The sequence below is a fragment of the Neodothiora populina genome (genome assembly GCF_041146345.1).
Source record: "Neodothiora populina strain CPC 39397 chromosome Unknown canker_contig_11, whole genome shotgun sequence".
Taxonomy (NCBI): Eukaryota; Fungi; Ascomycota; class Dothideomycetes; order Dothideales; family Dothioraceae; genus Neodothiora; species Neodothiora populina.
In genome coordinates, this window is record NW_027191410.1 from 509,935 (window position 1) to 525,080 (window position 15,146).

The 15,146-nt window shown below is 51.4% G+C and overlaps 4 protein-coding genes across 5 annotated transcripts; 2 read left to right on the forward strand and 2 right to left on the reverse strand.

The window, feature by feature from the left end:
* Window positions 1-348: 348 nt before the first annotated feature.
* AAFC00_000491 (uncharacterized protein) lies at window positions 349-2,303 on the reverse strand (the record flags this gene model as incomplete). The annotated part of the gene is made up of 3 exons (XM_069344752.1): window positions 349-1,499; window positions 1,732-2,040; window positions 2,108-2,303. 3 exons carry the CDS (start codon window positions 2,301-2,303, stop codon window positions 349-351), a joined length of 1,656 nt encoding a protein of 551 aa, XP_069200329.1.
* A 946-nt stretch (window positions 2,304-3,249) lies between these two features.
* AAFC00_000492 (uncharacterized protein) lies at window positions 3,250-8,509 on the forward strand (the record flags this gene model as incomplete). Its single annotated transcript, XM_069344764.1, has 2 exons — window positions 3,250-7,477; window positions 7,536-8,509. 2 exons carry the CDS (start codon window positions 3,250-3,252, stop codon window positions 8,507-8,509), a joined length of 5,202 nt encoding a protein of 1,733 aa, XP_069200330.1.
* A 1,628-nt stretch (window positions 8,510-10,137) lies between these two features.
* On the reverse strand, window positions 10,138-10,692 carry AAFC00_000493 (uncharacterized protein; the record flags this gene model as incomplete). The annotated part of the gene is made up of 3 exons (XM_069344773.1): window positions 10,138-10,301; window positions 10,364-10,528; window positions 10,593-10,692. 3 exons carry the CDS (start codon window positions 10,690-10,692, stop codon window positions 10,138-10,140), a joined length of 429 nt encoding a protein of 142 aa, XP_069200331.1.
* A 2,629-nt stretch (window positions 10,693-13,321) lies between these two features.
* AAFC00_000494 (uncharacterized protein) lies at window positions 13,322-14,690 on the forward strand (the record flags this gene model as incomplete). Of its 2 annotated transcripts, none has more annotated exons than XM_069348214.1 (3): window positions 13,322-13,512; window positions 13,654-14,003; window positions 14,059-14,690. In XM_069348214.1, 3 exons carry the CDS (start codon window positions 13,322-13,324, stop codon window positions 14,688-14,690), a joined length of 1,173 nt encoding a protein of 390 aa, XP_069200332.1. The 2 variants fall into 2 exon arrangements, with proteins under 2 accessions (XP_069200332.1, XP_069200333.1); XM_069344786.1 differs by having other exon boundaries at window positions 13,436-13,512.
* Between the last annotated feature and the right edge of the window lie 456 nt (window positions 14,691-15,146).

Sequence of the window (15,146 nt, forward strand, 5' to 3'; positions counted from 1 at the left end):
CAACCATGGCTTGTGGCACGAAAATGTATCTTACACCGAACGCTCCGCAGAGGTAAATGTAATTCACTTATCGGAATAGCAGACAAATGAGCATGTCACTCATGGGGTCTTTTGAGATGGAGAAATCAAACAGAGTAATAGTGTTCTGTCGAACAGTAATTTCGTTCTTGTTGACACAGTAGTATAGCGTAAATCATCTCCACCTCTCACTCTCGTATCAAAAAGCGCCAGGAAAATGCCGAAAAACAATCATAGTCCGCCCAATATGTTCGCCCAAACACTCCAAGCCCCCATTTTTTTTTGGTCTCCCCACCGAGGTGAGACTTCGCTTTTGAAGTCGTATCACATCTAAGAGTAAAGCTTCTTGTCGAAGCTGTGAAGACCGTGGACGTTGCCCTCAGCCTGGGCACTGACAGTTCTGAGCTCGAATCTGACCTCGCCATCAATGACACCTTGTCTGAGAGCAGTCAAGCTCGTGACACCAATGTCCTGAAGAGAGTGCTGGATACCAGCGATGAGGTATGGCACAAACTTGGTGATGGAACCACGGTCGAGCACGCTTCCGCTGACACCCTGGGCAACAAGAAGTTTGTCGCCCTCGGAGAAGTAACGAGCGGTACCGGCGTTGGAAGCCTTGGGGTCGTTGGGGTTGGAAGAGCCAACACCGGCCTTCTTGTCCTCCATGGCGGCGATGGAGCCCATACCACGGTAGGCCTTGACGAGCTGGCCCTCACGGGAAACAAAGTACTCTCCGGGAGACTCGGTGGTACCGGCAAGGAGACCACCCATCATGACAGTGCTGGCACCAAGGGCGAGACCCTTGACCATGTGTCCGACGTTCTGAATACCACCGTCTGCGATGCAAGGAACACCGAAGCGAGCGGCGAAAGTGGTGACGCTGTGGATGGAGGCAGCCTGAGGGCGACCGACAGCCATGACCTCCTGAGTGATACAGGCGGAGCCAGAGCCCATACCGATGCGCAGACCGTCGACACCAGCGGCGATGAGACCAGCGGCCTGCTCGCGGGTGACGACGTTTCCACCGATGACGTCGAGACCGGGGAACTCGTTCTTGATCCATTTGACCATCTCGATCTGGAACATGGAGTTACCCTGGGAAGAGTCAAGAACGATGATGTCGAGACCAGCATCGACCAACTTCTTGAGACGGAGCTTGTCCTCGGGACGGGTGCCAATGGCGGCGGCAGAGATCAGCTGCTTGGAGTGGGGAAGCTTGGATGCGAGAGGGTAGTGGACGTTCTTCATCAAATCGGCGCGGGAGAGGAGGGAGACAAGGTTGCCATTCTCGTCGACGATGGGGAGCTTGCCCTTCTTGGACTTCTGGAGGATGCTGTTGGCCTCGACAAGGTCGATTCCGGAGCGAGCAGTGACGAGATCGGTGGACATGATGACGGTGACGGGGTCGCTGTCGTTGTCGTGGAACTGGGTGTCACGGGGAGTGACGATACCGATGACCTTGGAGCCGAGCTTGCCGGTCTCTGTGCCGGAGTGTCAGTGGATTCTGCTGCTGTGACATGCCAAAAGGACAATAGGTAGAACAGGCAGCGGATTTGCTTCATGCTCAGTACAAATTGTTTCTCCACAGTACGACGAGCACACTGGCTCGCACGGTAGATGCGGTTGAACGAAAGTTATAAAAATTGAAAATCATCATTGGGAAGAAAAAAGGACGAGGGGGGGTGCTGCAGCAGAGAAGCGAGGGATTCTTACCAGTGACAGGGTAGCCTCCGAATCCCCACTTGGCCTTGAGGGCCTTGGTCTCGCCGACAGTGGTCTGAGGAGAGATGACGATGGGGTCGAGGATGAAGCCGTTCTCGTAGCGCTTGACCTTGCGGACCATCTCGGCCTGGTCGTCGGCGGAGCAGTTGTGGTGGATGACACCGAGGCCACCGAGCAGGGCCATGTGGATGGCCATGTTGTGCTCGGTGACGGTGTCCATGGGGGAGGAGAGAAGAGGAGTCTTCAGGGTAATGCGCTTGGTGACGGGCGAGTCGAGCTGGACCTGGTTGGCGGAGAAGCCTGTGAGGAAAAGAGTGTAAGCGGGCTACATCCTGCGGCGCTCATGTGTCGACATGGCACGGCATACCAATGTAGCCAGGAAGAACGAGGAAGTCATTGTAGGTGAGACCGCCGTTGTTCTTCGAGTCGAGCAGAGTCTGGACGTCGATGCCGTCACGCTCGGGGTATTCCTTGAGCACATCGAGGGCGGTGTTGAAGTCAAGGATCTTCTCCTTGTGCAGAATGGGGATCTGCTCCATGCTGTCACCGTTGAGAATAGGCATGGCTGATGGTTTACCGATGACACAAGAAACAAGATGGGGGTATCACAAAAATAACAAAAGACAAAAGCACCACTGGGTTCAAAGGTGAGCCTTTTCCCCAAGAGAGAAAGAGAAATGTGAGGCCGAGGAGGCAGAAAAAGATGAGCAAATTCTTGCCAAGATTTTGATGTGCTGATTAACCTGGTTAAGTCCGGTAAAGGCCTTGTGTGCCTCTTTTTTCTTTTTCCTTTTTCTTTTTGTGGTCTGTCTGACCCTTGCCAAGCTTTGTTGTATTGCATCACAGCACAAAGGACGAAGAGCGAAGAGGGCTAGAATTGGCTTTCTCTTGTCGCCCCGTGCTCTCTCGCTTGCTTCACACTTGCTCAATCGGACAAGAACAAGGGTTTCGGTGGAGAGAAGCCGGGAAAAAGTGGGTTCTCTGTGTTGATTAGGAAATATGTAAACAACAGAGACTCTGGTAGTCAAAGCAGGTCGCGCATAGGTCTCGCACCTTTTTCTCTACTCTATTGTCATGTCGCAATACTATACCGCCCTGGGCAATCAAATTGAGATTCGAGCACGATCTAGTGTTGAATGAGATAAAGTGCCGCTAGAAGTCATCATTCCTCGACCTGACCATAACGGGCGAGAGTGAATGTTTATGGAGAAGGCAGTAACGGTTTTGATATGCGACCCGTGAGAAGACCGCTGCCACACACCCGCTACCACCACTTTCCACCGCGTGCCTCCACAACGCCTGCCCTCCGTACCTGCCTTGCCTTGCCTTATTCACCTGCACGCCCAGCGACAACCAAGTAGGTACGACGGCCACAACGACGACGCAGGAACAACAAGTCTGTCGCCACAGGCCACTGAGCTCAAGCGTACACATTTCGCATACTCCATACTCTCGTGCTGAACCTACTGTGAACCGGACAGTAGGTCACTCTGGAGAGCGAGTGTTGTCATGTCGTCTTACTACTCAACACCGCCGGGGAGTCGGTCGGGCCTTCCTGAAGCATTCCCTTCTCCCGCCTCATTACGACACGTACCTTCCCCATTGCGACCGGGAGCGTCACCGTCGACGAGTCCAGTCAAAGCACTGGCAGGAGCCTTCTCGAATGGCCTTGGCTCACCATTCACTCTTCCCACTCATTCGCGCACCAACACATTGACTTCTCCCACTCACTCAATATCAGCACAAGGTCAGGGGCACAGGCGGCATCAGAGTGAAGCCCCAACCTCACCGAGAGCAAAAGACTTCTGGACCGCAAAAGAGGCAGGCACCACGTCGACTCCCTCGACGCCTGACAACTTCCGCGCAGCCCTTCGTTCTCTGCCTCAGGCACCCGGACTCACTCCAAACTCTGCACATTCACATTCACATTCTCGCACCCAGAGCTATGATACCAAGATGTATCTCAACGACGGCGCAACCTCGCCGCCTCCTCAATCAAGACCGCACTCGCTCGCCATCTCTCGAGCAGACTCCGTGCGTGCTCCCATTCACGACCGATCAAACCGCAACTCGACCCATGTCCATTTCGCCTCGTCGCCAGGCCACATGGAAAAGTCTGACCTAGAGAGCCTGCAGAAATCCACAACCGGTCACCTGCGCACGTTGAGCAAGTTCGCCAACAGTGGGGTCGAGGAAGACTTCACCATCAAGTCGCCCGAGCAAGAGGTCGTCGGTCTCCACGGACGACGCAGGCTGAAGAGATCTATGCCTTCGCAAGACAAGACCGGCGTTGATGGGAAAAGCAGGTTCGCCACGAGTTGGCAGGCCAGCAAGTGGATGGACCAGCAACGTCAGTTCCTCCAGGCCTACGAGTACCTCTGCCACATCGGTGAGGCGAAAGAGTGGATAGAAGACATTGTGCACAAGGAGATCCCTCCGATTGTTGAGCTGGAAGAGCGCCTGCGAAATGGCGTCACTCTGGCCGAGATTGTCCAGGCTCTGCATCCTGAGCGCCCTCTGCGTATCTTCCACAACGACAAGCTCCAATACAGACATTCAGACAACATTGACCTCTTCTTCCGCTTTCTCGCCGAGGTCGAACTGCCTGAGCTGTTCCGCTTCGAGCTCGTTGACTTGTACGAGAAGAAGAACATTCCCAAAGTCATCTACTGCGTTCACGCCTTGTCCTGGTTGCTCTTCCGAAAGGGCATAGTCGACTTCCGCATCGGCAATCTGGTCGGTCAGCTGCAGTTCGAGGACCATGAGCTGGAGGCCATGCAGAAGGGACTGGACAAGTCCGGTGTTAGTATGCCTAATTTCTCCGGCATGAGCGCCAATTTCGGCGAACCCGAACCCGAACCCGAGCCAGTCGAGAGCGAGGACGATCGGATCGAAAGAGAGCTGGCCGAGAATGAGGCTGTTGTGGAAGACTTCCAGGCTCAGCTTCGCGGCGCCATGGTCAGGATCAAGTTGGGTGACACAATGCAAGAGCTGTGGGATGCTGAGCAGATCATCGCCGAGCTCCAGGCCTTCATAAGAGGTGACTTTGCGAGGCAGATATCCGCTTACCATCTGGACATGAGATCCTTCACCACCAAACTCCAAGCATCTGCCAGAGGTTACAACGTTCGCTCCCGCCAGAGGCACAGCCAACGACATTGGGACAGTCACGAACCGCAAGTCATAGCTCTTCAGTCTCTCGTACGAGCACGGAAAGCGCGGGCTGAAACAAAGCAACTGCGATCAAAGTTCCAGCGACACGAACACGGCGTCCGCAACCTGCAGGCTGCAATCCGAGGTGCTCTTACACGATGGGATGTGGGAGATCAGTATCATGCAGCACATCAAGCCGAGGACCATGTGCAGTCCCTTCAAGCTGCTATAAGAGGCGCTCTTGTTCGAGGGAGGGTGGAACAGCAGTTGGAAGACACCAGAGAAGCCGAGATTCATATTCCTTCGCTGCAAGCCTCCATCCGTGGCCTTCTAGAACGTAAGAAGCAAACCAGCAATGCAGTATCATTCAAGCAGCAAGCGAGATCTGTCGAGACATTACAAGCAGCGGTCGCCGGCTTGTTACAGCGAAAACGTATCCAGAGAGTTCACGGCTCCCTAGAAGTCAGCGAGCCAGCATTGCTTGAGCTGCAGTCTGTCGCACGCGCCACCGAAGTCAGGGCATCAATCGCAGGCTTGAAGAGAGCTCTTCACGGCCAGAGCGAGACTATCATTGCCATGCAAGCATCGATCCGCGCACAGAGGGTACGACAAGAGACTGCCGGAATACTGTCTGCACTCAGGCAGGAAGAGACCAAGCTGGTGGATTTGCAGTCCATTGCTCGAGCTCACATGTACCGGAAGAAGTATCAATCTGATATCTCATCACTCTACGCGCAAGAGGGCGCTATTGCGGAGCTACAGGCTCTATCGCGAGCCTCTCTGCAGAGACAACAAACATATGATGTTCTCTGTGCTCTTGGGGAGGAAGAGGACCAGGTAGTAGAGCTGCAAAGCATCGCACGCGCGTTACTGCTGCAACGAGACATAGGCCTGGTCCTCGCCGCTCTGGAAGACGAGGAAGAAGGCGTCGCCGACTTGCAATCCGCAATCCGTGGCAATCTTGTCCGCCATCGCTTCGCGGAGAAGCAGAAGTTCTACAAGGAAAACATGGAGAAGGTCATCAAAGTGCAGAGCTTCATCAGAGCCAGACAGCAGGGACAGGCCTACAAGAGTCTGACGAGCGGCACTAACCCTCCCGTTGGAACTGTCAAGAACTTTGTCCACTTGCTCAACGACAGCGACTTCGACTTTGACGAAGAGCTGGAGTTTGAGAGATTGCGAAAGACGGTCGTCCAACGGGTACGACAGAACGAAATGGCAGAACAATACGTCGATCAGCTCGACATCAAGATCGCCTTGCTCGTTAAGAACAAGATCACTCTGGACGAGGTCGTCAAGCATCAGAAACACTTTGGCGGCCATGTTGGCAGCCTTTTGAACAACAAGGAGATTGCCTCGAAGGATCCATTCGATCTCAAAGCTCTCAACAAGAACTCCAGGAAGAAGCTTGAGCACTACCAGGAACTCTTCTTCGTTCTGCAGACTCAGCCTAATTACCTTGCTCGCTTATTCCGTAGGCTAAAACAACAAGGAATGCCCGAGCAGGAAGGTAAACGCATCGAGTTGCTTATGCTGGGCCTTTTCGGCTTCGCGCAAAAGAGACGAGAGGAATACTACCTCCTGAAACTCGTGTCAAGGTCGATCAAGGAAGAAGCCGACAATTGCGAGTCCCTACAGGATTATCTAAGGGGCAACTTCTTCTGGGGCAGACTTTTGGCTGCCTACCTTCGCAGTCCCCGGGATCGCAAATACTTCAGAGATCTCTACGGGCCCCTAGTGAGGGAGAGCATCTTTGAGAACCAAGACTTGGACCTCGAGAGTGATCCGATGCAAATCTACCGAGCTTTGATCAACAACGAGGAGTTGAGCACAGGTCAACGTAGTCTGCGAAACCCAGACATACCTAGGGAGCAAGCAATCAAAGACCCCGAGACGAGGGAGACCTTTATAGCTCACTTACAGGATCTTCGCGACATTTGCGATCACTTTTTTGTACTGCTGGAGGAGACGCTCACCCGCATGCCCTACGGCATAAGATACATTGGACACGAGACGTACGATATCCTTTGCGCGAGATTCCCGGAGGAGGACCCGCAATACCTCTTGCAAATTGTCGGGCATTGGTTGTGGAAGACTTATCTTTTCCCTGCGCTGACCCAACCGGAGATGTGGGGCGTCATCGACAGAGGGTTAAGCCCATTGCACCGAAGGAACCTCGGCGAGGTAGGCAAAGTTCTCGGACAAGTCTATGCTGGAAGGCTCTTTGGTGGTGAGCACGTCTACCTACAGCCCCTGAACACCTGGGTGGGTGAGGCACTCGAGCGCATGCAGGATATTCTGATCAACCTCATCGACGTGCGAGATGCAGAGAAGCAGTTCGAGATGGAGGAGTACAACGATCTCTTTGCCCGCACAAAGCCCACTCTCTACATCAAAATGGCCGACATCTTCGCTATCCACCAAATGATCGTGTCGGAGCTGCCTGCTCTATGTCCCCAAGATGACCCTCTACGAGAAACCATCCGCGAGCTTGGTAGCGCCAAGAGTAACGAAAATGAAATGATGGGAGTTGGTTCAAACGAAATCAGCCTTCAGTTGAACCCCAAGTATCACGAGCAGCATGGTACGTGGAACAGACTATTTTGCCTCTGGATGATGATGCTAACCTCTCTTCTCTCCAGATCCCGATGCAGATATCAAGTCATTGTTCATGGAGACGAAACGACTGATTCTCTACATCATCCGTATTCAGTCCGGCTCTAATCTTCTCGATATTCTCGTACGACCTATAACCGCCGAAGACGACGACAAATGGCTTTCCCTCCTTGACGAAGAAGTGATGAATCAGACGCGGCATCCGAAGGCAGCACCTTCAACTTATGCGTCATCCGCCATCGACGAGGAGCCCTCCTCCACGCTTATCGACATCACCAACATGTCATATGCCGAGGTCAAGTCTGCTGCGCTAGAGAACATCTTGGTATTAGAACGCGCAGGCCGTCTGTCCCGTCACAACCACTATCAAGACCTTCTCAACGCGATCGCCCTGGACATCCGCACAAAACATCGTCGTCGCATCCAGCGGACGCGAGAACTGGAAGGCGTGCGCGCCACACTCGGCCAATTGGAGTCCAAAGCTGCTTTCCTTGACGAACAACTCCAATCTTACAATGACTACATCGAACAAGCGATGATCACCCTGCAGAACAAGAAGGGTAAGAAACGCTTCTTGTTGCCCTTCACGAAACAGTACAACCACGAGCGAGAGTTGGCCCGAAGTGGCAGGACACCACGGTTCGGAAGTTGGAAATACTCGGCTTCCAAGCTTGCGGAGAAGGGTGTTCTTGTTTCATGGGAAGGCTACGACCCGAGTCAATGGAACAGAATCAACCTCACCATTTCGTCTGACGAGGTTGGTGTTTTCCACATCGAAGGCAGTGCAGGCAGTCTCATGATCCCTGGCGCCTCAGCCAGTGTGCCGCTGGACGATTTGCTCCAGGCGCAATTCGATGGTCACCAGTTCATGAACCTCTTCAAGAGCGGCGGCGGTTCGGCTGGTGGACTCGGCACTGGTTCAGGAGGCGGAGAGGGGTTGAGGCTGAATGTGAACCTGTTCTTGCATCTGGTGTTCAAGAAATTCTACCGAGAGGAATGATAGATTGGATGGCCCTGCTGTTCCCTCTACAGTTCTTTCTGTATATTCCTTGAAGGGATAGATGGACAGAGTGACGATGGTAATGACGATAACGGGTGGGAAAGGGGGTCTTCTGATGTCGATCATGACCTTTTTCCTTGTGGGACGACTTTTTCTTTTCTTATTTCTTACTTTCTTCTCTTCACGAAGGTATACCAAATTTTTCCTATCCTCTGCATTGGATGATTTTGTTTTATTTTTCCTCTTTTGGCTTTTTTCTTTTCTGTAATTGGCATCGGATATGCGAGATGACACGTATGTGTATACCGCCAGGGAGGGGAAGGGAAAGGGTTTCATACGAAGAGAAGAGAAACGTGTATGCGTGTGTACGTATGGACGAAGATCAGACGTTTGAATGATTGATATTCGACTGGGAAATGGCTATGAAACGTGTGAAAGCACCGAGTCTTCCTGTTCTCTCTTGATGATACAAGACGATGAAGACGGCGAAGACGGTGAATGGGAGGGAGCGGGTGGTGCATGACTAGCATTTTCCAGTCAAGAGGTGTTTATGGGCTTCTTCTTACTCTTTTCTTTATTTGATACTGAACATATACAATGCCTGTCTTCCGCCCTATTGCGTGTTCCAAAATATCCCGTGTCCACCCCCTATTTCTGTTGTCACTTTGTCTGTCGTGAAATGATTATGCTGTAGAGTAGATACTGTAGTATATATACATGACATAAACCACATTACTTAACTACACCCACCTCTTGTTTCTCACCTAGGTATGGACATCTTCAGACAACAGAACAAGATAACAAATACATGAATTAAAGAATACAGTAAAGAATATACACATAACCTATCATTATACAATACCTTATAACACTTTTGTCCACCAGAGCTGACTGACCGTCGGCTGATATCGGCGCTTGGCAGCCACAGCAGCAGTAGCCGCCGCGGTGATGTACTTGCGGTGATGTACTTGTGTACAAGAAACAGGTACAAAGGTACATTCCCTCCTCGCTGCGGCTTGCGCGGAGTCGAGAGCGAGCAGAGTGCACAGCTGTCCAGACCTGCCCAAAGCTCCCACTCTGTCGCAGCAGAGTAGAGCTTCCCCGAATCCCATAGTATAGCAAGATCGAGAGAGCTACAGAGAGCTACAACTCGCGCCAATGATTTTTAGCAGTGCTGTAAATAATTGCAAAAGTGATTTATACATGTCTAGAATGGGTTTTGGCAGGTTTTGGCGCGATGCTCTGGATGAGTGTAGCTCTGTTGTCTATGGTTGCTTTACAATGGCATCCGAGGTTGCCGGAGTATCAAACATAGCTAAGGTAGGTAGCTGGCTGCAATGTTGCGATATATGCAAATGCGCCTTTCGCGTTCAGCGCATTCAGTAAACACAAATTCGGGAAGATGTTTGAAGGAATTGGGAACAGTAGTTGGTTCATGAAGTGGTCAGGAAGGCGTCGCGGGTGGTTTGCCTATCCGAGGGTTTTTCGATTTATAATGCTGTCCTGTAGAACTGGCATAGGCCAAAAAAGTTCCTTTGAATAGCTGTTCATCCCCCCCATTCCGCTCTTCCCCGTTCTCCCTCTCAATACTGTACAGACATCCCCTGTGCAATAACTCCATCGCTAATTTACACGTACTTGCACATCATGGCAACCATGAGGTCGAAAAGACCGATGGCCTCGACGAAAGCGAAACCCAGAATGGCGTAGGAGAAAAGCTGGCCACGGAGGGAAGGGTTGCGGGCGACACCCTGGAGGAGGGCAGCGAAGACGAGACCGATACCGATACCAGCTGTTGATGGTCAGTAAGATTTGCGTGATTCGAATATCGAAAGCAAATAGGTGTATATTTACCTCCACCGAGACCGATGGCAGCCTGACCCATACCGAGGTTCTGGGAGACCTGGACGAGGGCGTTGGCCATCTCAGAAGAGTAGGCGCGGCGAGCGACGGGGGCCATCTTGGTCATGGAGACGACGGAAGGACGCTTGGCCTGGAAAGCGGTCTGCTGGCGGAGGCCTTTAATTCGTAGAGTTAGGGATTCGTTATCTGGAGCTTCTTCTTTCGATTGATCATGTATTACCAGAGAAGGCACGCTGAGCGACCTGGGGCTTGACAGCCTGGCGGAGGGCAGGGCGGGCGGCCATCTGGGCCATCTTGGGGGCGACGATGCGAGCAGACATTTCGACTGATGTGTGGTGATGGGATGGATGGAGGGGAGAGAGTTGTTGATGGAAGATGGATGTTGAGGATGAGAAGATCGGGCGGAAGCTTCCTTGGGACGACGAAGAGAGGTCAAGGGGAAGTCGTCGGAGCCAACGCAGAATTTTCTTGTACTGCCGGTCCGGACGGCCGTGCCATCTTCGACCCTGTTTGCGTCGAGAGTGTCCTGAATAGGCAATTTGAACGGTTGATTGTGGATCTTGGCTCTCAAAACGCGTCCGTGCTCAAGCTCAACACGCGCATTCGCTTCCTTTCGATACACGTCGTAGAGGCTGCTTTGAACACGTCTGTACGATGGTCAATTGAACACGTCAAAGTCAAGTCAAGCTACAGCTCCATGGAGACTTGCCGACAGAGCAATTGTCATCCGCTCAGTGGTTCTCAATGGCAGTGGAACTGCAGCTTCGACAAGGCGGCACACGACGCTTGCCCTGATCGTGTCTTGCGAAATCGGTCTAATATGTTGTTCGTACTAGGCGATAGCTTCCGGCTGGGGTGGCCTCCCCGGGCAACCGAAAGCCTGGGGCTGCTATACAGTACGAGGCTCGGCCATCGCGTCTCGTGCCAGTAGGCAATGCACATAAAGCACGGCATGGGCTTGCCCACACAAGAAGATGCGCGCGATGCGATGAGCCGCCGCTATAGTCACGCTGACATGTCTACATGGTCTCGCTGTGTTCTTCGTGGCCAATCGACCTGTCCGTCGACACCTCTTTCACTCATCCTCTGTAGTAGACCTAATTGACGCTCAGATCCCCGATCCGATGGGACCCGATTCTACGAGGATCCGTGTGCGAGGACTAAAGGTAAAGCACCTCCACACAGCACAGCAGCAAGCACTCGCGTGCGTCATCACAGACACTCTGATGCTGTTGTAATCAATTGCTCGATATAATACAACCTCTATCTGGCATTTTAGAAATCCAATCTGCTTCTAGTTCTTCTTTTACTAACAAACCTCTTCAATTTCGACGATTCGAATCGACCTTTTTTTGCTCAACTTCGTCGTCAGCTGAGTTTCCAGCAATGCGATCTCCGCGTTGCCATAAGCTACACACGCCTTGGTCGCCCGAGCTCTCTCCGAGACCAGCCGCCGTGCAATTTCACGAATTCAAGTCGGGAGAAAGTACATAACCTACGCACTTGGCTTGCGTTATTCCTGTACGGCATAGGCATCGCAGGCAACGTGCAATCGTAGACAGCGATGCATTCCCTGCGCTCCTTTCGCGGATAGTCGTACTCGTGGTTGCGATCTTGCTAAGGTTCACTGCGCCCATGATCACAGCATAGACTCGAGACTACATAAGTATACAGTTGTAAGCTGACTGGTGGTGAACCGACTCAGTGGCGACACAGTAGGTAGGAGGAGAAAGCTAGTGCATGGTTTGTAGGTTGCGCTTCCAATCTATCTTCGAATTCCTTATCACGATCATGTTTCAGGCAAGTTTCTGTCAATCATACCTCGATGATCATCATCCCTTCCACACGTCTCGCACTGGGAAAGCATGAGAGCACATTCTTGCTCCACTATTATCAAACCTCCTCGCGACGCGTGCATAGCTTCAAGCTTATGTACGCAGCAAGACCGCCAGATACAGCAGACATTGGGGTTCGGAACCTGTGGACCAGCGCTGCAATCCTGATATCGACCACCTACAACGACAACGCTTCAGCATTACTCTCGCGCTCTCGCCCATATAATCGAGTCTATACACAGTTGAGCGTCGCTCCGCGTGCAAGAAACGGATTCTGTTATATTATGTTGTCAAGAGACACTCGACTTCGCCCAGAAGCATTGCTGTGCGAGCTTGAAGTAGAATCCCACTCGACCAAGAAATTCAACAACATTAGAAGGAAGACGAACAAAAAAAGAAAAAAGATTCACTTACAACGTGTATGGTAGCAATCCTAGAAGCGGTCCAATTGGAAGGCGTGCCGGTATATTATGTAAGAGGAAGCACGGTGAGGAGATAGTCGTCAGAAAAGTCATATGAATCCCTCCCAAGGACGGTGAGGCCACAAACTGTGCTGCGTACGAAAGCAGCATGGAGTCCGTCCTCGATCGCGATTGACACACGTGCTGCATCCAATCGCAGTATGCACTAGCCTTAGTGCAAGACAAGAGGCAGAAATTATCGAGCACGAATATTTAAACAAATAGTAGGCAACACGAGCGGAAGGAAATTGGAAACAAGACGAAGACGTAGGATCAGGTGCAACGGGACTAATACTAAAGCATTGCGCAGGGATGCAGACTTAAACGAGCAGACTGGAATTCAAAGGCTCTTGAGAAGGTGATTCGAGATGACGTTGATGAGTATACATTGTAATATTGTAAGGTACAGTTGGTCAAATATCAAAGCATTGCGGCTCTGGCGCTGTTGTAAGTGTTAGACGCTTCTAGCCTCGGCATCTCTCTATCCGTCTCCGCATTTTGAAGGTCGACGTCAGCAACAGTCTAGTATAAAGTACCTTATATTTAGGGACTAGCGATAATAAGGCATATGCTGTACAAGAGTAAATAGTGTACCTCGGACATTGATGTACTGTAGCAGAGCCGTTACCACTGTACATTTATCATAGACCTTGATGCCTCCTCACTCGTGTTACAAGCAGTTCCTTACGCCTCCATTCGCCAGGTCATTGTTCACTTCGTTGGACAGCACACCCTTGGCCTCACATCGTTGCTATCGGCTATCGAACATGTCAACGAGTAGGCGATCGTCTACCAAAAGTGCGAAGGGTAGCAAGACCATTGCAGTTCCGAGACCGAGTTCCAGGTGTGTTCGATACGCAACTGCACTTGTTATATAAGAGCTTCATGATATATTGTCTTGCTTCGCAACACTTTAGTCATTGAGCCACAGAATCAGACGGTCATGAAGTGAAGCAGATCACTTGGCTAATATCTACGGCTTAAGCGTGATCCTTATCTCTCCACAAAATCAAGTCTTGCTACTACAACGAGTAAAAACTTCGTCTTCATTTCCTTCAGCGCATGTCTTTCCAGGCGGTAATGTTTCAACCTTCCATGATGGCGAGGTTGCGCCACAGGGAGAGTTAAGTCGGCATTTCGACAGCGAGCAATACCGGTTAGCAGCCGTAAGGGAGACATTCGAGGAGAGTGGCATCTTACTCGCTCGGAACAATGGATTTGGTCGCTTGATCGAAGTGCCGCAGGATGAACTAAACGAAGGAAGGAAGAAAGTACATAGTGGCGAGATCGCCTTCACGAAATGGCTTTCACAGAAGGGTGGTCGAGCTGATCTTGGTGAGAGAATCCCTTAGTCGATCACCAATCCGTGGCCACTAATATGGATCCGCAGATGGGCTTATCCCTTTTACTCGCTGGGTGACTCCATCGAACCTTGCAAAGCGCTTCACGACACAAATGTACATTTACATGCTTCCCTTGGACCGCTCTACAGTGGCCGATGGTATTGCGAGCTCTTCAGACGAAGACGGCGCTGGTACGATGATTCCAGTTCCTACTCATGACGGCGGCATCGAACACACAGCTGCTCGTTTCTTGCCTCCTTCGACGTGGCTTCGGCTGGCTCAATCAGGACGCATCATTTTGTTCCCGCCTCAATTCTTTTTACTGCATCTACTTTCTAGATTCTTATCTCCTGATAATCCGTCTGCCAGCACTCCAACGCCATCTGTCGAGGAGCTGACGCAGAGACGAAAGGACATGCTGGCATTTGTACAGTCGGGGAACCCGTCATGGGGTGAGAAATGCATTAGTCCAACAGTATTGGCTACTCCAAGTGGCAAACGAAGGGAAGATGGGCGAGTGGTTCTGGGTCTTGACATGCCCGGTCCTGAATTAGAAGGTAAGCGGAAAGGGGAAAGTGAGCTTGTTGTTCTCGTTGAGTTCAAGAAAGAAGGACCTCGCCGCATCGAGGTGAGGGGTAAGAAAGAGGTGCTCAGTGAGGGCAGAGAAGCCAAGCTATGATGAGTGGAAGAGTATGGTGAGGTAGTAGGTGTAGATCGCTTCACATCTCCATGCACACTTCGACATTCGGTTCCACTTCAGGCCTAATTTCTACCACAAGAAGCAGGCTTGGAATTCATGATCCCATCATCGCAGCATACAATGTACAACAATATTGGTGTATTCGATAGTATAGTCGTGAACATCACTATGTCATCATCTAGCGCGCAAGGAGTGAATGGTCAAGTAAAAGTTCATGGTGTTGCGACTTTACAAGCATGTCAACCCCTTCGTCATGTTTTAAGGGGGGGACCCTGGACAAGTCGCACGGCGCATGTGCAATTTCATAACGATTTTTATACCCCTTGCAAGTAACATCAAGCGCAGGAGTGTGTTCACAGTAAACATATCATTATTGATGGATTGATAGGTACATCGACCACGATACAGATCAATTTATTACAGACATGTCATTCA